Raw genomic sequence first — 23185 nt, 5'->3', positions numbered from 1 at the left:
GTACAAAGCTGAATGTGCTGACAACAAAATCACAAAAAATCATCAATGGAAATCAAATTTATTAACCAATGGAGGCCTGGATTTGGAGCCACACACAAAATTAAAGTGAAATGTTCCCTTATATATATATATATATATATATATACATATATATATATATATATATATATATATATATATATATATATATATATATATATATATATAACATCCTTCATTTTTTTGTGTTTGTTGGAAAAAACCAGCTCAATTTGGCAAATTCTGTAGATCAATAAATTAATCAAGTTTATTTGTACAGTAAATTTCAGCAACGTCATTCAAAGTGCTTTACATCATAAAACCCCCACAAAAATACAAAGTCATCAACAGTTGAAACATTATGTAACTACTGGTATCTCTAACATCTCCTTCAAAATAAACAGAACCAAAGTATTTATTTATTCCTGCTTTACTTTTTGGAGTTCGGGGCTTTTAAAGGAACGTTTAAGTAAAAATCCATAACTTTTTGTTTCCCTGAAGGTATAAAGGTGATATGACAGCGAGGCCCATTTTCCTCTGGAATAGGGGCCATATATATCGTGCCACCACGCATAGTGAGTGGGAAGGTGAGGAAGGTAAAATAATCTATTAAGCTCCCTGTGACAGAACCGCACCAAAACTGACGAGTGTTGGGGTCGCAGAGTCTCTACAGCAGCCATTAAATATATGGAGAGTGGTTGTCTTTGCCTTCCTGTCCCACCTGAAAATGCAACAGCCACTTATCTTTACCAACTGGAACTTTCTGTGCTTTGGTGAAGGGAGATGAAGACTGAACTTTTAGGGAGATCTGACGTGAAACGAAATATGGGTACGTCTTAAAGGAACGTAGCTCCAGCATGGAAGAGGACCTGTGATGTTGTGGGCCTGTTTCTCGTCTTAAAACGCGAGGAGGATTTTAAATTAAAATGTGGTGGAATCTACCGCTGAAACTGAAAATATGACCGAACCAAACTTCTGCAGGCCTAACGGGTCCATCTCTCCATAGAAGTTCATAAAAGACCGACTGAAGATCATTGGGCGAATAAAAACGTACGAAAATTCACCCATGGTCCTCATCACCCATAGACTTCGCTCTTACAGAAAACCTTTACGGTAAGCTGAGGAGGGAAGATCCATCTGTGTGAAAAATACTACAGTAGAAGATTCAATTATTGTCCAACTGGGGGTCAAAAAAGGGGATTCCATTGAGCTGTTGCACCAGTCATCATGTTACAAACATTATCTTCTTAATGTAAGTTTGTTTGATGCTCCAATTAAAAAGTTTTCAGTTTTCTCAAACGTCTTTGCAACAAATGGCGATATTTTTTACAACAGCTGAGAAGACTTCCCAAAATTGTGCCAATATATTTATGGGTGTTTCTTCCCCTGTTACACATTTCTCTTAGAAATATGTATGATTTTTAAGAGAATGTTACATTTGTAGATGGGGGTCGCCGGGCAACAAGGAGACACAATGAGCTTTGAAGAACACCTTGTCCTACTGAGGGCAGCTAATTGTTTTTGTAAGCAGATCAAATTAGCCTCTCGCACGATACAAAAGTTACACAAAAGGTATCTTCTGTTAGTTTGTATTCAGGTCCTCACACTCTGACCATCACAGATTCTGGCTTATTGCAGCAGGGCTGTTGTCTACAGCAGCGTTTGGTCCGGTGAAGTTATTGAAGCCAACACCTTGACAACTGGGGTAATCTCCTGTTCCGTCTGTCAGGATTTGCTGTCAGGCGCACTTTGCTTTGCTTTGCTTTGCTTTGCTTTTCTTTTGCGTGACTCTTATTACTGTAAAAGTCCGGTGAGTGGTTGGTTGGAAAGGGTCGGGATGAGTCGGAAGTTAACGTTTGATCTTACGGTCGTGCCGCAGACGCAAGTCAAGTCCGGCAGATCTCAAAACATGCTCCGCCGACTGCGACGTGAAAAGTGACGCTGCTGTCATTGACTGAAGGATCCTTAAGTCACTCTCAGCTGAGCGCAGCACACTCTCCATAGGAGTCTGGCAGAAACATTGCAGCGACGCCATGGGAATTGCCAGGAGCGATATGCTGTGATTAGGTTAGCAGTTGCTTACTGTTAAATATTACATGTCCCCCACAGGGAGGACGGCTATGCATCCTCATCGCCGAGCCTCAGAATCGGGTGTTTCTATCCCCTACCTTGATGTCGGAGATGTAAATGCACAGCTCTGCGGTCAATTACTATTCTGCACGGGGGGAAGCTGTGTGGAGCCAAGCAGCGGGCCACTAGATAGAACCTCGTTTGTTTAACTCTAAGGTTTGTGGGGTTGGGGGTTGTGTAGGATCTGTCTTGCACTGATGGATCTGTATGGACAAGTTGACTCCTTGGGCCTGCGGAGATTTTAAATTTTTCATCGGCTTCCGTCTGCCAGACAATGATAACTGAAATCTCTCCACGGGCCGTAATTGTATTGTCGTCTCGGTTCCGGTCCCGACCGTGGGCGGACGATTGTAAATACAAGCTGAAATGAGAGATGTATGAAAAAAAACCACAGACAAACAAAACAAGTTGACCAAGAAAAAAATATTTTTTTTCACAGCTTCATCATCCTCTGTCTGTATGTGTGGCTGTATAGATAACCCCAATATAGGCTCAGTGCCTTGGCGTAATTTGACATCCATATGACATCCATCACTTGGAGTCGGCCGAGGCTGCCACTTCCATGGCAACAATGAAACATAATTTCTGAGGATTCATTGACTCTTGCAGACACCATTACACAGCCAATATTGCAGAAATGCAATACAGTGGGTTTGATAAGTAATCATTATAGAGGCAATATTCCAATTTCGTTTTTTTTTTTTTTTTGGTTTGGGACACACGTTTTATCTTTCACTTTTATTGATGTTTCATCTCAACTGCCTTAAAGGAAAAAAAAGAAATAAGCAATTTTCTCATTTACTCCAGATTCATCCATCTGGAACATAGGAGAGAGAGAAAAAGTTTAATATAAACAGAGCAGAGTGGAAGACATTTCCACAAATATCCAAATGGAAGAAATGGTGGATCTGAGTGGAAGAGGAACGTGGCTGCTGTTTCTGCATCCATCTTCCAACTTGTCGGATCTCGTTCGTCCCTTCGCGTGTGAAATCCCTGGCTTTTCAGTGGGCAGCCGGTCGCACGTGATCGCTGTATGCAAATGGATCAGTGACTTACAGAAGTGGAAGGAGGAGAGGGCTGCAAAAATTGGGCAAAAAAAAAAATTCAAACAAAACCGCCTCCTCGTTTTTTGATCACAGACAGTCCAGTAACCGAGAAACTTTTAAGAGCCCTCTCTGATGGGTTTGCATCCGCTCGGATCAACTCCTCCGGCCAGCGGCCGGTTGAGTCCCGGAGGACGTCTGTGTTTGAACGGAAGTGACACAACAGATCACGAGGAAACGCTAAAAACAGCCGACGCTGACAGATGTGCCCTCTGGAAAAAGGGAGAGGAACAGGAAATCGTGGACAGGCGCTGCCAAAAAACATTTATTACTACGCTGAACGGTGGCTTCCAGAAGCACTCGCTACCCTTGAAAAAAATCTCACGTTTTATCATGTTACAACAACAAACTTCAATTGATTTTTATGGGATTTAATCTGATAAGCAAGTATTAAGTGGTATACAACTACAAAATGAGGAGGGAAAGCATATGCGGTTTTCAAATTTGCTACAACATACAATCTGGACATTGTGTCATGTCCAGATTGTATGTCCATTCAGCTCCCGGCAAACTGACAAAAAGTTGCATGAGAGGAGCTGCATAGATCCAAAACTCATGTGGGAGAGGTTCAACCATTGGCAACTCTTTCACCGTAAAAGGCCTACGTTTCAAATCTCCGCCTGGATATTTTTGCTTTTAATTGTACACAGTTCTTTAAATGTCTTGTGAGTAAATATATTTGCCCATATATCCATAACAATTGTAACTTTCAATGTCTAGCAAGTTATTTTTGCAATTTACCCTCCATTAAAAGAGTGCCCCTCCGATGAATTTTGCTGAATTTGGCGGGGCTGAAATTACCGTAATAACCCGATATTGGCTGGAAAGCACAATGTCTCCCCCCTTTAAGAAACCGTTGGAATTTTTTGCAGATCGCGCAAAATGTGGCGGAATTACGGTACTGCAGATTTGGCTCCGTTTGATCTGGAAGGGTTAATGAAAGAAAGTGTCAAGAAGTTCACTTTGACACAAGCCACTTAAAGGACACAGCAAACAGGTGGAAGAAGGCACTACGGCAGGGGTGGGCAATCCTGGTCCTCGAGGGCCGGCGTCCTGCAACTCTTAGACGTCTCCCTGGTCCAACACACTTGAATCCAACAGCTGAGTCACCTCCTAAGTGCAGTCAAGTTCTCCAGAGTCCTGCTAACGACCTCATTATTTGACTCAGGTGTGTTGAAGTTGAGACGCATCCAAAAGTTGCAGGACGCCGGCCCTCGAGGCCTGGAGTTGTCCACCCCTGCACTACGGTCAGATGAGACTAAAGTTGAACTTTGTTTTTATTGTACATGCAAAACACTATCTGGCAGAACACAGCATCCCCATGGTGAAACATGGTGGTGGCAACATCATGATGTGGGAATGCTTTTCTCCAGCAGAGGCAAAGGAATCTGGTCAGAGTCGATGAGAAGATGGATGGAGCTAAATATTAAACAATCTTGTAAGAAAAGAGGCTGCAAATTATTAAAGATTCCAACATGTAAATGTGTCTTTATGCTAACCACATTTTCTATTCTTTCAGATTTCACAGCCAAAAATAAGGCAATTGAAATTTGCTCGTATGGCACCGTTCGTACACACTTTGCAGAAACTGAGGAAGAAACAACTACATTAGGACAAGAAATACAAAAATATTGGAAAGTTTCAAATAAGAAATAAAGAATAAAATGCATATTTAAGGGCTCTAAATAGTTAAGACCTGACAGACAACTCTGAAATGCATTTAGACTTGGGACCATTAGAGTTTTATTCTAAAATATATATTTTTTAGAAAGCAGCTGTCCAATGATTTAGAAGCTGGCGCAATATATTGAAGCTCTGGCAGCAACATTTGGGAAAAGCTTTAGCTGCCTGATTGAATTTATACAGAGACCAATAAAGACACCATTAATATTACTTAATCTACCGTAAAATAAAAAAATAAAAAAAAAGCGTGTGCTAGCTTTTCAGTGTGTTGGTTTTACAGGAAGCCCCTAATTCTTGCAACAATTTTAAAATACCATTAGGCTGTGTGGTCGTTCACGTCTACAGCTAACTCTCTGGTATATTCCAGAGTCTTTAGTCACATTGAGACTAATATGTAAGCTAAAATTCGTTGGTCATGTGGTGCCAGATATGTAAAGTATCCCACATGTGATCTATGTTCAACCAGATTTCGAATTGCCAGATTATACAAAGTGCTCCTGATCAGTCAAGTTAGTTTTGAACCATTTTAGCAGAGTAACAGAACTATTTTCACCCATTTCCTAGGTTATTTACCCGACTATCAGTGTTACAATCAGTTCTGTCAAGTGCCAAAAAAATAAAAGAAAACTGTACAAAGAATTGATAAGCAAAGACATACACTAACCTACAAACCTTTAAAGAGCAATTTGAATCTTTGTGCTGATGAAACCTACAGGTATTTGTGATGTATAGTTAATATACTTACTGTAAAGTGTGCCATGTGCTTAATTATGCAAGTTAAAACCAGAGCAAACTGCATCGGGCATCAGATTTTGGAAAAACAGAGATACTTGTCTGATTTAGTCAGAATTAAGAAAAAGAAAAAAAAAAAACACTGTTTGCTGAAATTTGGTACCAATTTTGTTTCAGGAGATGAAAAAGAAAAAAATTTCTTTGGCGATGTCAGAAAAAGGGAAAGTTGTTCCTAAACTGAGGGAAATTTGACTAAGTATTCTGATGAAATAAATTGTTGAAAACTGTGTTTAAAACCCTGTTGGTCTTTTGGAGATGTAGAATACCAAAACAAGTGATCTCTCTATTGCTCTTTTGATTAGCAGATGCTAACAAAGAGAATGCGATCTTTATTTAGCCATAGCTTATACTGTAGCATAAAGTGGTTTTCGGATAAGCCAGGGCATCGTAGATGTTTTGGACATTAAAAATTATGTGGTACTTCACTGTTTTGTCTCTAAAGCACTAAAACTAGTCCACACTGGTACCACAGTGATGGAATTCACACAAGTACCACTCAGACGTCTCGGTAATCCCATAATTGTACTTAATATCATGCTACACTATGCACACTCTTTGTGCTACTGTACATTTCCTGATTGTTTCCTAATTACTTCTACTAGCAATTATTTGACCATGGACACTCAAAGACTCTGGACAGAACATTTGAATTTTATCCATTGGTGTTTGGGGTAAAAAAAAGGAATAACAGCAACCCTGGGCAAAGGAAATCCTATATAGATGCTTGACACACTATACAACACAAGGGTACTTCAAAAAGGACACACACATACTCCATGGACGTATCAGAGCACATTAATACCTTAGCTACACACCAGTGTCCTCACACCAAAGTACATGGAGAGATACTAAACGCTGTCACTGCTTCATAGCTCGTATCAAATCAGCTATATATATATAAAATATATAGCTATATATAAATCTATATACCAGATTTATGTTGTCACAAATTGCTTAAAAAAAGAAAATACAGTTTTTTTTTCCCCCCGTCTACGAATATAAAGATCTTTTCTACAAAACAAACTACATTTTCTAATCCTGTGCGATTATGGTTGTGTGTTTTCAGCTTCTGTGTATATTTTCTTTGTGGTGGAATTGATTTGTCCGTACATAGCGTCCCTGCCTTAAAAAGCGCTCACTTTTCGCACTTTCTTTGCCTTGAAGTTGCTCTTGTCTTTGAGCTGTTGACAAACTGCGTCACACAGATGACCGTTCCTAGGATCTATTAGGAAACATAATGCCCCAAGCAGACGCGAGCAATTCCCTTTGCATTATAAATACCCTATGATAGCGTCTATCATATTAGCATGATTGCGGCCCTTTGCAACAAGAAGCACTGAGGGATCTGTTTTACAGTCGGACATTTAGGGAGCAGCAATTTCATTGATTGTGTTCTCTTATTAAGTGTCCTCATTAGTATTTATTTTTTTGTTGTTGTATTGCTCTAATTTCATCTTGATGGTTGTATCCGTCTTTGAGAGCGACGTGAGTGTTGTCGGTGCGCTCGTGCTTTCTTGTTTTGGAAGTCATACATTTTTCAAAGAGCTTTTGCAACGTTGCTTCTGTTTCATCAAGCAGATAAAGCACTGGATTTAGAAGAAAGGATGCATGGAGGGAAAAAAAAGTGGTGCTTGGGGGAAAAATGCGTCAGGCTTAAATGAGATTTCAAATCTCTTTTTAAGCTCTGAGCAATCACAGTGTGATGTTACAATCACCCCTGTCTGAGCAGCGAGTGCAGAAAAATAAATCTTCCATGGAAAATGGACATTGATTGCGCTGCCATGCGGCTTGCCATTGTGCCTGTCGCTGACAATTATCAGACTCAAATCAAATGGACTCCGATTAAAGCACCGAAACTTGTTGAGAGAGCAAAGAGACAAAACATGCTTGTTAAGTTAGATTTTTTTTTCCCCCAGGTATTGTTACATGAACACTGCCGCTGCTTGATGCAGTTTAGAGTTTGAGTTTATTAGCCCTATGATGCCAAAATTGGTACTTTACTGCACACTAATCCTGCTAAATCCTGAATTCGCCTTCTGATATGTAATGGAAGAGCTGTGCACTGTGAAAAACTAATTGTTCTCTCAAACATTTCTTCCACCGTAGTTCTAGTTGAATCGTCCAGATCAGTAATGAGATTTAGATGTCAGATGACGATAACCAGAGCAAATGTGATGATTTTGTTTCGGGGGGGTATTTACAACTCAACCTGACCCCCAATGTGAAAAAGCATTTGAGCTTTTAATTAGAAGATCTGTTTGTGCCACAAACCTGAAGCGTTTGGCATAGCGAGTGAGGAATTTTTACCCACTCTTCTGTACAGAATTGTTTTACTTCTTTAGAGTGTGTTCGATAGTAACTAGCTAGTTTAAGGTCAGATAACATTTCAATCATGTCAGATGTAAGTCTAGAGTTTAACTAGGCCACTCCATTGTTTTTGTTCATTTTCTAGCTGGATCTGCTAGTGTGGTGCTAAGGTTCATGAATGGACTAAAGATATCCTTAACCATTTTCAGAAAGAAAGCTAACTGCATGGCTCCAACAATATCACAAGCCTCCAAGGAGTGGCAAAGTAGCCCCATTAGATGTAATGTTCCACTTTCAACAACATATTTTCTCAAAAGTGTTGGGGACTATGATTTTTGGATTATGCGAGTCTGGCTTGTCCGTTTCAAATAAATTCACCCATCCATACTAACTCTTTCAATCCTGACCACTGATCCTTCTTGAGGCGGGTAAACTCTGAAGTGTTTTAGATTTTGTTCTGGATTCTTTTGTGACCTCCTGGGTCAGTCATTGGTGGGCCCGGTTTAGTTGCCTGGCAACTCATAGATAGGCTCACAGCAGTGCCATGACTTTTGTAGATAATGGTTCTCGCTTTGGTTTGCAGCAAAGCAGTCTACCTACTGTAGAGATGACTTTGTAATTGTTTTCAGACTGATAGATAATGACTTTGTACATTATCTGTTGTTGGATTTCTTTCAGATCAGGCACGATGTGCTGCTTTTGCATCGCTTGGCCTCCTTCATATTGTCAAGTGATTTCTTGATTTCACAGGTCACAGAGTAATTAATCTGGAGTGTGGCCTGTGATATTGAACTCGGCTCTTCAAAAACATGTGGCTAATCACAGTTAATTTATGACTTATAAGGGGAAGGCACCGTTTGTAGCGCTACTTCTTTGCAGGAAGAAGGTCTCAGGTCCTTCTCCAAGGAGTCTGCTCTTCCGATGCATTGTGGGTTCTCTCCAGATACTCCGGCTTCCTCCTACAGTCAAACATGACTGTCACGTCTATTGAATGCCTTTATACATACTTTTCTGTCCTGAGTTGCCCTGTAATGGATTAGCAACCGGTCCAGTGACAACTAGGCACCACCACACGATGCCGGACACTTACTTTTTGTAACATTTTCCAAACTGCCAGGGTTTTTTTGGCCTTAATTAATGAAGTTATCAATTTAGTAATTACTTGGGGTGTCTTTGAATGCAATTAAAAAATGGGTTTGATGTTCTCAAATGTTTAAGTTGGGCAAAACAGAAGAAATCTTCAAGAGGGCAAATGCTTCTTCATAGCACTTTAAGTCCAAAATGGAAAAACGTGTCCTTTGTTCAAGAAAGATAAGTTATAATATCATTAAATGTTTGCATAAATAAGCGCTGAAAATGTGTGCATGTAAAGTGATACTACTCAGGTAGATGACATGGTCAGTGCATTAGGAATGAGATACTTTAGGAAATTAATAAAATGACATGACAATAAATCCACACAAGTGACTCAGTTATAATTCAAAAGAAATACAAGTCCTGGTGTTTATTTAGAAAACAATAATTATCAGCACCTATTAAACGGTGAGCAATTTGAAATATGGAAATGTAATGTGTACCATTTGTTTTATCGTGCATCCGAATTTCATGTATCATTGCTTTTGCATCAATAAATTTAGTGCCGGCTCCCTTTGCCCCCAGGAGTAACCGCATCTATTTGTCAGGGCCGTGCATCATGAGAACTTATATAAAGCAAACATTCATAAAGTTGTTGTTGTTTTTTTTTTTTTTTTTTCTGAGCACAAGGGGGAGACGGATGGAGGGTTTTTAGTCTAAACGTTCCACCGGGAGCAGCAGTGGAGTGCTGCTGCTGCTGCTGCTGCTGCTGCTGCTCAGAGGGTGATTCTGCTGGAGGCAGTCTGACAAGCAACCTGCACACATATACACCCACCCACACACACACACACACATGCACTATTAGAGAAAAAAATCCACTCATTTACTCTGTTTCTCTTCAACATAGACATTCGCAAATGCCAACCGACCTCCCCCTCCCCATCAGCTTTCATGTTGAAAATCGATGGCTGCAGAAGCCAAGAAGGACAGGGCAGTTGTGGAAAAATAAAGAAATCAATGCAGACTTATTAACTGAGCAGAGCTTCCTTTACTATACTTGTACGGAAAAAAAAAAAAGAAGAAAAATATGTGTGGGCGCGTGTGTTTGACTTGTAGGTGAATGATGATGGTGCTGCTGGTTTTAGACACGAACCTCGTGCGCCTGTGTGTGTGTTTTCCCCCCCGGTCCCCCTAGATTTAGGTGGCCGGCGTTTGTGCACAACTGCTACTTTGTAGGCGTGTCATGTATGCGCAGGGGCGCGAGAGCGCGTGCGCGTTTTTGCGCACCGAGACAATCTCTCAAAGTCGGTGTGTTATTCTTGGGTTAGTGCTGCGCAGTCGGGTTAGTGGCTTGGCCTCGGTCTATTTGTGGACAAAAGAATGCTCTAAGACAAATGATTTAGCACCTGCCAGTCAGAGACGAAGGACGTGAGATGAGAAAAGGCAGAGGTCAGAGACTCAGGAAGGGAAAATGATCTTTCGGAGAATTGTTGAAGGGGAAAAATAGAGCAGAAAGGGAGCAAAGAGATGAAGTTGGGGTTGAAGACGGGGGTGTGGGGAAGCTGGAGTGAAAAAAATTCAGCTATTTAGCTGTGGGTCATCAGATAGCTCGAGTGCTTGGGAGAAATTTTCCGTGGGAAATGACAGCCTCTATTCCTGCGGAGTTGTTTGCCTAACAGCGGCTCACGGGAGCCCCGGCTGGCCTTCGGGCCCTGTGAGCAAGACCTTCCCTCATCACAGGAGTTACCATAACAACAGATGAGGTCGACCTGTACGGGTGGCAGCGCAGGGATGTGAACTTTGTTTCAGCCTCCAGCTCTTCAGCTGTCTGCATTGCTTCCGACACACCGACACCCACCTTTTTTCCTGGATAACAATCATCACGGAAAGACGCGGCAACATGTTTTTTTTTGTTTGTTTTTTTTTTTTTCTGCTGGGGAATGTTTGGCCGAGAGTGAGGCTGTGATTGCTCAGAGGAGAACGGTTTGTTTGGAGTGAGAAAATAAAATGCCATGTCGAGAATAAGAGTGGCGAATGTAATCTTCAGAAATACCTGAAAAAACAAACCCTGGAGTGAAGTGTTTGCAGAAGCATTTCGGGACTCAGGGTGATGGAGGTAAATTTTGACGGGCGCGCGCAGCTTGATTTGATTTCCTTTTGGCATTCGCTGACTGACATCTGGCATCACAGGACCTTTGCAGCTGCTCGCGTTTTGACAGCCTGATCTGTGTACACAACATTAAGCTTTAATCATCCAATTTACACATTTTAAACTCACCGGTAACAGAGATTTATTGCTGACCTGGTTCATTCCCCAGTAAACAAAAGCATCCTCCTTCTATGAAACCGTAAGTCGGCGCCTGGAGCGGCTTAGCTAACAAGCGTCTGATTGTGCAGATTACCGCGTGTTCCGCGGAGGATTACTCAGCTTCAAATGAACAAATTGACCTCCCAGTAAAAAATATAAAAGTGGGTCAAGAACAGATACTTGAAGCTTTATCTGGAACATCTGGACCCATTTCGTGCTGGAGAAAAACTCTGGGCGGCGTTGTTTAAAGAAAGTCTCTGTTTTCGTTTGCCGATGCTGGTCACGCCGTCAGTCCTGCTCGCATCCCATCAGGCTGTCATCACTTTTTTTTTTTTTTTTTTTCAGCAAAACGATAGTCAATCAAGGGGCTTTTCTTTTTCCTCTAATGAAAGTGCGGGAAAGAGACGTTCTGTTTTCTCTAAATGGCAGGGTGTCATTTGCGTTCAAGTCGGGAGCCAGACATCTGTGATGTGCAACTTTTTACAATCCCTTACGACACCTTTTCCCATTTTTTATTTTTTTTTACATTACGGTTACAAATTGTGCCACTCCGCTTCACTGGATTTGTGACACAAGGTATTCGTTTTTTTGATGGTAAAATGCTGTAAAGTGCTGCAGACATTTCTATCTGCCTTCCTGAAGTCGAAACTTTGAGATCTGCTGCCAAGTTCACCAGCCAAACTCAAGCACAGCATCCCCTGTCTGTGCTGAAGAAAGGCATTACCTTAGCATGATGTTGCCACCACCATGCTTCCCCATGTGCATTATTATTGTTCTGCTAAAAGAGTCGCTGCGTCTTCTATATTCAATTTTGGTCTCATTTGATCAGAGAACCTCCTCCATGTTATCTTTGTCTCCTAAATTACTTTCGCAAAACAGACTTCTAATGCTTTTAACAATGATTTTCTCCTTGTCCCTTCTCAATAAAAGCCACAGCTAGTGAACCTGACAAAACGGGTCTCTTTGCCACTTCTTTCCCAGCCTATCAGATGAGGTGGGGAACCTATTTTTCCAAACTTTAGCTGACTGGATAAAATGGACTTCTGTGCTTCTGCGTTTAATAAAGCTTACACAATGCATACAGCACAGAGAGGAAACTAAATGAAAAGCTGCTACATAATGCTGTGTGATGAGTAGGGGGCTTACCCTGTTGAGGAAAGACAGATTAGTCTGTAACAAGCACAGCACACTGCACAGCACATGCAGCCCCATCCTGCGCCGTTTCTATCAATCTCGCATCACAGATGATTTGCACTTGATTCACCCATATGGTTACAACAAGCAACTACACAGAACATATAAAAAGTTCTGTTGTGCCATTGAGGGCTTTCAAGGCATTGCAGCCGAGGGCAGATGATTCGCTCTCTTTCCTTCAAACCCAAGTCAAACTTATTTAGACAATGCCTCACCATAGGAGGCAACAATGTTACAGACCAGCACCTTGCTCGCCGGTTAATTTTCATGTCCTCGGTCCCAAACAATGGAACACATGATTTCTCTCTCCACGCAGGAGAAGAGACATGGCAGCACCCCCCTTTTGTTAATAAGTGAGACACCAGTGACAGAAGAGCTTATGTAGGTCACATTGTATTAATCTGGCTGCCTATCCTCGCAAATGTGCTCCAAATCAAATGTGCCACATTAAAATCCAGTTCATTGCTGATTGGCTCAATAATGCTACACAGCTGCACTGGGAATTACTTCTCGGCCACTAAGACTTAAGACTTCCGACTTGCTTTTACGCTTAGGCATTACATTACTGGTCTGGATTGAAGCATTACAAATGGGGCACGCGTATATCAATCTGGCAGAGCAGCTCAGGCACTAAATATTAATAAGTGGCAGTTTATTTCAGGCGCAGGGCCATTTTATCACTTGACTTAAACAAGGCCTGCGGATATCCTTGCAATTAATAAAGCAGAATATCAGGTGATCCAGAGCGGGCCGTGAATTTGCGAGCCATCTGGGCAAGCTCGGCGGCCTTAAACAAACCAGAAATTCTGCATGTAAAACAAGCTCAACAGGATTCGAAGACGCCGCCCGGGCGCACATAAATCATTTATGATAATATGAGAGTTTAGATCGGAGCGGGGAGACGAGTGCAACTCAGCCGGAAGAAACTTCTTCCACCCTCTGTCGGTGTGGCGGCGGCACCAGCGCAATGTGACATTTTCAACTTGTATTATATCTCCAGCAGCGCTGTACCTTCATGCTATCTGCAGCCGAGGAACGATTGCATATGCTGCCAGGCTGCGTGTTATTGGGGAGGGAGTATATGAGGCCGTTTTGATGTGAGCAGTCAGACAGAACAATAAACTCCTTCCAGGCAGTATAGGAATAATAATAGAAAAAAAGAAAGAAAGCAAGCAGCGCACGGTTGAGTTGCTCAGTGATGAGTTCATATCAAAGGGATGTATCGCCGCGAGGTGCGCCACGCGGCCAACCCTGATGGTCATGATCAGATCATTAGAGCTGTTTACCTCGTGGGATTTGCTTCGAGGTGGTGAAGGTGGCTTCGGAGATTATGGAGCTCAACTGCGGGTCCCTCTCTTCCCTCGCTTCGCGTACATATGAATGCGCTGGGAAGACAGAGACGGAGCCGCTGAAAGATTGGGTTTGTGTATGAGTTAAAAAGAACAGAGAGAGGTCCTTGAGGCAACCTGCGCATCTTTTATCACATCTTTAATTTATTGAAGCCTATAATAGAAGCTGCTGCAATTCCACTGAATAGACACAGCTGAATAGTAATCAGCCGGGGGATGAGGAGGCATGCTTAACTTCTCTTGCCTTTTTTTTTTCTCTTTCTAAATCCTCCCTTGCTATTTGACAATCATCTCCTTATTCAATACACCTGCAGCCCTAGATATTGTCTGCTATGAGAGCATATTGCAGCATTGGACCAAAAGGTTTGTTCTTGTGCAACTGCGATGAGAGGTGGGTGTGTGATTGTTACTTGCCTTTTGTCTTCCCTACTTAGGATTTGTCTCTGAAGGGGCGTTGTGCCACTGCCATGACCCTCCTGTGGTTCTCCGGACTCACCCTGTTCATCTCCGCCCTCATCCCTCTCCGGTCCTTGGGTTGCCCCTATGGATGTCGCTGCTACAGTCTTACAGTGGAGTGCGGATCGCTGGGGATAAAGGAAATCCCACAGGGTGCTCCCTCCATCACGGAGGTCAGTTGGCCAACTGGTTAAAAGTTAGAGGCTCCAGCCATGCATAGAGGTGGTTTTCAGGTGCCCTCCTGAATCCGTTCACATCACCCTGAAAGTGGTCGTGATTAATCAATTCACTGTGACCCTCTTTGACGCAAGCCTGAGGGACGGACTGCGCCGGCGGCTGCGTAATTATTCATCCTTCCTCAGAAAGTGACTCTCGCACACCCACTGATCGTCTGTTAAGAAGATGTTTAACATTACATCGTCTTTTCCTACAGGGTTCAGGCCCTCCAACATTACCGCAGCTCATGAATATTGATGAAAAGCAAGTCTCGCATAAATTGTTCCATTAACCTCAATCAGCAGGTCTATCTCGTCGATCATAGCTCACCTCGATGCACGACGAAGTCGCATTAGCAATCAGGCGGGCGCCCGTGGATTGTGGATTAAAACTTGCAAAGCACTTCTCATGAAGACCAAATCAATCAAGTGTTTCTGCAGATCCCTGCAATGTTTAGCAAAAGAAGCAACGAAAACCAGAGAAGTGCCACAACATTGGCTTATTGTCCCGATCTTTGACTAGCTTGTTCCCTTTGGTATTTGTCAATATTCTTGCCAAACTCTGCAAAGCACAGCAAAATGTAGTGCCTCGCAAAACTGCTTACTCCACTGACCTTTGCACGTCTTGATCACTCGTTTTCTTTATCTCTGTCTTGCTTTGCAAAGACGATCTTTCTCCAGGACAACGCCATAGTACAGATCCGTCTTCAGGATCTGAATCGCCTGAGAAGCCTCCATTATTTGTACCTCCAGAACAACAGCATCTCGGCGCTGGAACCTGGGGCTTTTCTCAATCAGGGCCAGCTGCTGGAGTTGGCTCTCAATGGAAACCTCATCCACCTGGTCACTCCCGACATGTTCCGGGGTCTGGAGCACCTCCGCATCCTCTACCTTGCCGGCAACCAGATCACTCGCATCCAAGACCACACCTTCAGGGGACTGCAGGTCCGGTCAGATTATTAGGAAAGATAAAGATGTTTGAGTTTAGTTGTCCATAAATTAAACTCAGGATGACTTTTTCTGGATTTGGTAGAATAACATCTACAATAAATTGAGTCTGATATGTCTTGCTAATCCTTATCTTACTCCTACTGCGGTAAAGATTGACTCAGCTGCAGGTTTTACTACCTGTCGGCATTTGACAACCTTTTTCCATGCCTGTCTTTCTGTTTGCTTTATGTCTTCTTCTATGTGCAGCGCCTGCAGGAACTGCACCTGCAGGAGAACAGCATAGAGTTGCTGGCCGAGCACGCTCTGTCTGGTTTATCGTCTCTAGCTCTGCTGGACCTCAGCAGGAATCATCTCCGCACTTTGGGAGCCTCGTTCCTCAAACCCCTCGTCAGCCTGCAAGTGCTCCGTATCACAGGTTACATCATGCTGTGTTTTTATATTACTGTCTAAACTCCCCTGAATCTTTAGAATATATTTTGTGTCATAATATTACAGAATTAACACCACATTTAGCAAAGCACTGAGAGTTGCTCCTGATCTTTTTATATAAAGAAATACTCCAGTGACTTGTGTTAAAGAAAATGAAGAGCCCTTCAAATTTTTGCATGTTAGAGAAATTCACCCAACCAAGGTCTTGCTTTTAAAATCAGTACTTCAAGACACCATCGTAGAGTGCATAATGGCGAAATATCCAATTAAAGGAAGATGGTGTAAAGGCCAATTAGGAGGCCAGTACATCCCAACCAGCTTTGGGACTTCTTCCTCTCACACCTTTTGTAAAGGCCGACCATTTCTGCAACTTTCTCAAACCAGCGCTGTGACATCCACTCATACTTCTAGCGGTAATTGGTCAGCTGTGCACAGGTGACACAGGAGTGTGGAACTGAGCTACTCTGCTTCATTTAGGTCCCGACACGTTAGATGTTTTCCAGCATGCGACAGTTGGGATTTTATTACACCTTAACGTGTGGTTTTTAGTCCAACAGTTTTGATTTACAACATGACTTGTCATCTTGTGTTTGCAACTAAACAGTCCCAGTTTTGATATTAGTCAGGTATTTCAGGGCTCAAGGGAAATATTGGAAATAAAATGCTCAAATGTCGAACATAATTTGGAACAGTCGTGTGTTTTTATAGACGTTATATCACTATTTCCATTTTCTTGGGTTCTCTTATCTGTATCGGCCATTTGACTCTTCTAAAATATGACTTGTTATCAACTAAACTCTGTTCAAATCAAAATGACTCAGCAACCTTGTGCTGGAAGATATTTTTACTGGAGTGATACAACTCCATGTTTTGATCACTGACTTTCACCAGAATGCAGAAAAGTACTTTAAAATGACAAAGGGATGAAATAACATTAATCCTACTTTGTGCTTTGCTAAAAATATACATAAAAATTTTAGTCCAATGCATGATTTTTTTTTTTTTTTTTACAGGAAAGGGATAGAGTTTGGCAGCTTCCTATGGAAAGGCCTCGGAAAGCCTAAAGCAGTGGCAGTTTTTAATCAGGGCCATATGGCTCACCACTCTGGGTGTCCCTGGGGGGCGGCACAAAATGGCTCTATTTCAGTTTGCACCCAGAATAACTTTTAGATTGCCAACTCACTTGTTCTGTGAATGAGGTGTGAGAGTTACACTGTGCTGTTCACTTTGTAAGTACTCCAATTACACAGTCACTGTCAAATGTTTCCGATATTAGGAACAACAAGACTGGATTCGATCGTGTCTAGTTTGAAAGCTAAAGTCTAATCTGGACTTTATTGTTTCACATTAAATAGGGATTTTAAAAAAAATGGTTCTGGAGATGATTAGAGTTTGAAAAAGGAGAATCTCTGAGGGGCGCCATTCATACCAGACCCCCAACTGTGCACAAGCTCTCTTTGACGTGCTTAAGACTGCGTATGTTCTCGTCTGAAGAAAAAAATCCAACCTCTCGTGTTTATCCCATCCCACCTTAAACATGTCATGATGCGTTAGGTTGCATCTCGCATGTGGGAATTTCTAGATTTTTATATTTGCTCTTTGCATTACTTACAAATGCAAAAAAAAAAAAAACCATTAAAAATTCATCTTACAAAGTTATTTACAGAGAGAAATGTCTTTTTCCCATATTTTCAAGTGAGATATAATAAACAAACATATATAAAATATATATGTGTTTTGATATTACCCTCACATTCTAGTTGATTTAATTCTCAATGATCTCTGTGTATAAGGAGTTAATATGTAACGGAGGTGTTACACTGTGATTGTTGCAGATTGTTGAGTTAACTGCCTGGTTAGCCTCCTGTTATCCGGGATTTATAGATTTGATGCAGTGTTTTAATAACTAGGACCAAGTAAAGAGGACTCAAAATGAATTTATGTCAAAAAGATGGACCGTCTCCAAATATCCCTGGTGAAAGTGTCGGCGAGGGAAATCTAGTATTGCAGAATAAAAAATGTGCACTTTTGCCAAGCGCTTGTGTGCATTTGGTTTGCTGTGCTGTAAACTGTCAGGTAAAAAAAAAAAAAAAATCCTACAGGCTCTCATTTTTGGATTAGGGAAATGGCATTTTGCAGCTTTCTTCAAACCACACACCCCACAGAACAGAAGAGAAGAGCAGAGTCAAGTGCTTCAGCATGCTCCCTAAAATAAATTATGGACAAAAAAAAAAAAAAAAAGGATGGATGTGTGTTTCAGCAAACTCAAAAAAAAAAACATTTCGGTTAAAAACGAGTCGGTTTAAAGTTATTTTGCTGACCTACTTCTAGGTAAAGTATTGAATTATCCAATACTAATAAAATAAAAGTAGCTGGTATGTTTTAGAAAAAGACCCGAGCGCATATCAAACTAAGCACAAGGAATGAGCTGAAGATGAAAAAACAAACAAATCTAAACAAACAAGAAAATGATCAAAACACAAATATAGAAGGCAACCAAAATGTAAACACCCCAGGATAGTGAGAGTGGACTGAATGGACAAAGCGTAACCTGGATTACTGAATAATTAAAAAAAAAAATTAGAACATTTCTGCCAACAACCATCACTATCTGCAATAACCCTTTGAAGAATTTGAATTGGAGCAATAAAGTATTTTTGAATTTAACTGAATTGAATTTGAAAATATATTTTTTATTAATTTTATTGAATTTTGCTTTAAAATTTATTAAATAAAAAGGAAAATAACCTCACAATGTCTGATAACAACTAAAATGTCTGATTATTGCTATCAGACGATTATAACGGTGTTGGTATGAAGCTGTGCAGATGTTAAAAATAGTAAGAATTAGCTTGTGCCAACTACTCACCAGGTAATATACTAATGTTACTTCAATTAAGTAATCTAGTTCTGTAGTGTTATTAATTAATGCCAATAACACAACCCACTGTCATTAACATTACTAAACATGACGTTTTGCATAATGCAGAATCCTACGATTCCTTCGTTTTATGTGGAAGTCTGATCAGGCCGAATGGTAGCATGTGAACAATGATGAGCCTCCTTCAAGTTTTCTCTCTAATCCAACAAACTGGGCCAAAATGTTTGATGTGATATTCGATGAAAACTACCCAATATCTGTTTTAGCATCATGAACCCATAAATAGGGTTGAGGAAATAATGAAGCGAGTTTATGTGAACTTTCAGTCATCTGGATGCATTGTGATCAAATTCAAGAACGTCAAGAAATCAAGAGTTAATATAGTTAAATCTGTCATTTAGAAGTCCAAACATGACTTCAAGACTACTTTATATATCAATCTTTTTTTCCTCCTGTCCCGCTCCTTCAGAGAACCCGTGGCGATGTGACTGCGCTCTCGGTTGGCTAAGAACTTGGATCGGCGAAGATGGACAGCGCTTGCTAAGTTCGGCAGAGCAGCGTCGCTTGATGTGTGCAGAGCCGCCTCGTCTTTCCCACCTTAGCCTGGCAGAGGTTGCTCCGAACAGCCTGGTGTGCATTCCGCCTGTGGTACAGCTGGAGCCCAACCACCTGACTGTGCGACTCGGCGAGAGCCTCCGAGTGTCCTGCCAGGCCTCTGGATACCCACAGCCTCAGGTGACGTGGAAAAAAGCTTCCCATGGCAAGGCCCAGTTGTCACCTCGAGGTCTTTTTCAAGAGCTGGGACCCAACGGGGAGTTGTTCCGGCCAGGGCCGGGCGGAGTGGTGACAGCCCTGCCTAGCACCGGGGGGATCAAGGCGGGAGGCGTCGAAGGAATCCAGGGACTCGTGCGAGGGGCCGAGGAGGGCGGTGAAAGAGACAGCTTTGATCCGGACATGGGCAGCGGCATGCTGTTCCTCAGTAATGTGACTGTAGCACATGCCGGGCGCTACGAATGCGAGGCCTGGAACCCGGGTGGAGTGGCAAGGGTTACGTTTCACCTGGCTGTCAACATGTCTTCTTCCTCGTACTCATCCCAGCTCTGGCCTCGTTTGAACACACACTCCTACGTTTCGTCGTCATCCAGCTCCTTCTATCAGCCGGAAGTCCTGGACGTCAGCCAGGAGCCCTTGTACGAGCAGGACAGCATGGACTTCAGCGCTCTGGGTCCAGCCACACAGACCGCCATCGCTATTGGGATCTCCCTGCTGGCTCTCACTGCCGTTCTTCTCCTGATTATGATCTACACTCGCCACCAGCAGTACCAAAAAGAGGACAGTGGCTCCTACTGCACCAGCAAAGAGGAGAGCATCCTTTACGTGAATGACTACTCTGACGGACCGACAACCTTTGCTCAGCTGGAGGAGTACCGCGACGATCACGGCCATGAGATGTATGTCCTGAACCGAACCAAGCCCGTCATGGGCTCCGCTTCATCCAGGTGTCCAATGATGAGCGGCTTTGTCCAGCAGAAGGGAATGAAAGAAGCTCTCCTGGAGCACGAAATGGTCCAGACACTGACGAGATCGGGGGGGCTGGGGTTTCGCAGGAACCCGACTGAAGGTGGCGAGGGCCCGCTGACGGCAGACCCAGAAGAACTGCTTCTCAGCCAGAGCCTTCTGTTTGGATCTCAGGTTGCCTATGAGATCCACTGCTGAAGCATCTTTAATGGGTGAAAGTAAATGTCAAAGGACTTAAAGACATTACCAATCATCTTGTAAGAATTTAAAGCATCAGATTATTATCTGGCCTTCGACAAAGAAGAGACACTCAGATAGTGATTGCAGAGGGAGAACTGGATCACTTCCAGCTTTCCAAATACCCGCTTCTAATTGATTGTGTGACAAAAAGAGGTGTTCGAGGACTGAACGGCGGTAATTACAGAGAAAACAACAATTGACCAATGGTTTCAGTCTCCAAACAAACCCTTTAAGGATAATTACAAGTGGCTGGCTTCACCAGAAATCTATATTGCAGTTAAACTAAATCCTCCCCCAAACTGTGCAGTGTATGGTTGTAACAATTGTCAGTGGTTGGTAATGAATATTTTCTATAAATGTTTTCCTTTGTTTTATTTTAGATGTTTTGTCTCCAGGTATGTTGAAGTTAATTTTGTGTGAAGTAGAGCCGTTTTGTGGACCCTGTTACAAATTTCATTAGAATTAGATCAACAACGATCGTCTAATGGAAGACGCATCATCAGTGTTCGGCCAGAGGGGCTTCAAAGGGTCCAACAAATATCGCAAAATTCAGAGTTCTCAACGTTCGCGTCACTTCACCGTAGGCTTTTATCTTTTGAACATGTCTTGTGTTTTCTTCACTTATGCCATTAAACCGAAAACAGGAGTTTGATCTGGAATATTATTTGGAGGTCCTCGGGTGTAAAACACAACAAAATATGTGGACATCACACAACAAAACTAAAGACAATATTTTATACAAAAAAAAAAAAAAAATCTCCAACAACACAGGAATAAAAGCCTCTTGCAACAAAACAATTCATAGGAACCGTGGGTCAATTTGTGCATCCAAACTGATGACTTCAAGTAGCTTCAGTCACATTTCAGAAGACCACAAGTCAAGCAGAAGCATAGCCCAAAATCATAAAAAATGTGGGATTACACTTAGCTACATGTGAGTTTATAGGCTATGATTTTTTGTCTAGACTGTCTAATTGATGTTGACTGGTTAATCATGGTACATGACCTCAAATTAATTTTGTTTCAGATAGAAACACAGGTAGAAGTAGAGAATTTGAAGAAAAAAAAGTATTTGTTTCCTTTAAGATTTGTTCTGGTTTAGCTTTCTTCCCTCCTGCCCCCAGCCCCCCTCCCACCCCCACACATAAACGTCTAGCCCAAACACACCTAGCCAGATGTGAATATTAACAATTTAACAGTGATCAGCCACATGTTTTTGTTCTGGTTAACTATCCACAATCAGTGGAAGTAGACCAAAATAACTAAACGAAAACCAACACAGATTAGAATGAAGTCACAGACATCTAATCAGAAAAGGTTTACAAAGCTGTTTTAAAACTTGGAGACTCCAGTGAATCACAGTGAACAACATTATTACAAATGGAGAACAAGTAGGTGGTGAAATGTCCTGACTTCAAAATTACTTCAAGAGCGTGTCAACGGCTCATCCAGGAGGTCCTAGAACAGCATCTAAAGCTCTGCAGGCTTCATTTGAAGTTGTGTTTTCTGATGTCAGATTCTGTTATGGTTCCCCTCAGCGTAAAGGGGATGTGACAAAGCCGCGAGCTTTCTGAAAATACAAAGAAAAATCATAGGGTGACACGTACGCCATCTGTTCTAGCTGATTGTAGCCCTTAAGACGAACTCAACTTGAAAATGTTCATATCTGATTGATAGAGCACTATGATGCTAAGAGTGTACGGCTTCAGAACAGACCTTTACATAAAACCTAATAATAAAAGTAAAATCATGTTTGAAAAAAAAAAAATAGATAAGAATTTTACTGAACAAACTCAACCATAGAGATAACATCTGGAGAAAATACAATAAAACACATTTTGTATTTTGTTATGTCGTTCTGCTTCCTGATTTAATATTTTTTTATTATGATTATTATTATTTATGCAAAATGTTTAAATGTTTACCATTTTTGTTGTGTTTTTCGATGTTTTCATTGCTTTTGATGTTGCGCACATCAAAGCCACTTTGACTACAATTGTGTTAAAAAAAAACAACTTGCCCTGCTAACACCAGACTGTGACAACTAACTGAATGTGAATACTGTACATTAAGTTTCCTACTTGTATACATTAAAACGTCTCAAAACGAGTCGTCGTTTGTCCTGCTCTCTTATCATTTCAACGCGGCGATGGTGGGTGTTTCTTCGGTACGGCTTCGAGACTTGACACATTTATGTCTTGTTACTTTTCAACTCGTGACACACAGCAAGTCCGAGTGAGCAACGCTCTGTGAAAGCGGGTTTTTAAAGAGAGACTCTTGTTGTCAGTAATTGTGTTGTTCAGTCCAGGAGGTCTACAGTTCATACGCGTCCTTCGCTGCAAAGTACTTTGGTTCGAGATGTGCTTTCAGAACTACTTGCAGAATAAGAAAGATTGGTGCTATTGAAAATGTGTTTCGCGCAGTCAAAAAAAAAAGAAGTCTTTGCCTTACACAAAGACCAAATGTTGTATTGATTCTGAGTCAAATGCATGTCGATATTTTTTTTTTTTCCAAAGGGTTTTTATTTCAGAATTTTA

The 23185-nt window shown here is 41.7% G+C and overlaps 1 protein-coding gene and 1 long non-coding RNA gene across 4 annotated transcripts in view; one reads left to right on the top strand and one right to left on the bottom strand.

The window, feature by feature from the left end:
* The window catches only part of LOC106959639 (uncharacterized), a 38508-nt gene extending 23195 nt beyond the window's left edge, over nt 1-15313 (bottom strand). Inside the window, exons 1-2 of one of the 2 annotated variants that reach the window (XR_001427402.1) lie at nt 15244-15313; nt 13896-13994 (exon numbers count right to left, since the gene is read on the bottom strand). This is a non-coding gene — a long non-coding RNA (uncharacterized LOC106959639). Of the gene's footprint in view, nt 1-13895; nt 14387-15243 lie in introns of those variants that run through there. The other variant, XR_001427401.1, reaches the window with a different exon arrangement.
* lrrc24 (leucine rich repeat containing 24) overlaps nt 1-23083 on the top strand; it is a 27563-nt gene extending 4480 nt beyond the window's left edge. For both annotated transcript variants that reach the window (XM_015052350.1, XM_015052349.1), the window contains exons 2-5: nt 14393-14587; nt 15296-15574; nt 15827-15995; nt 19360-23083. In XM_015052350.1, the coding sequence (XP_014907836.1) occupies nt 14426-14587; nt 15296-15574; nt 15827-15995; nt 19360-20606 (1857 nt within the window). In that variant the 5' untranslated portion in view covers nt 14393-14425 and the 3' untranslated portion in view covers nt 20607-23083. The remainder of the gene's footprint in view (nt 1-14392; nt 14588-15295; nt 15575-15826; nt 15996-19359) is intronic.
* Nucleotides 23084-23185: the final 102 nt, after the last annotated feature.

The sequence above is a fragment of the Poecilia latipinna genome, unplaced genomic scaffold (genome assembly GCF_001443285.1).
Source record: "Poecilia latipinna isolate Pla-1442-1.1 unplaced genomic scaffold, P_latipinna-1.0 Scaffold1104, whole genome shotgun sequence".
NCBI classification, from domain to species: Eukaryota; Metazoa; Chordata; class Actinopteri; order Cyprinodontiformes; family Poeciliidae; genus Poecilia; species Poecilia latipinna.
Note: the sequence above shows the minus strand (reverse complement) of the source record. Positions and strands in the feature narration are given on the sequence as shown.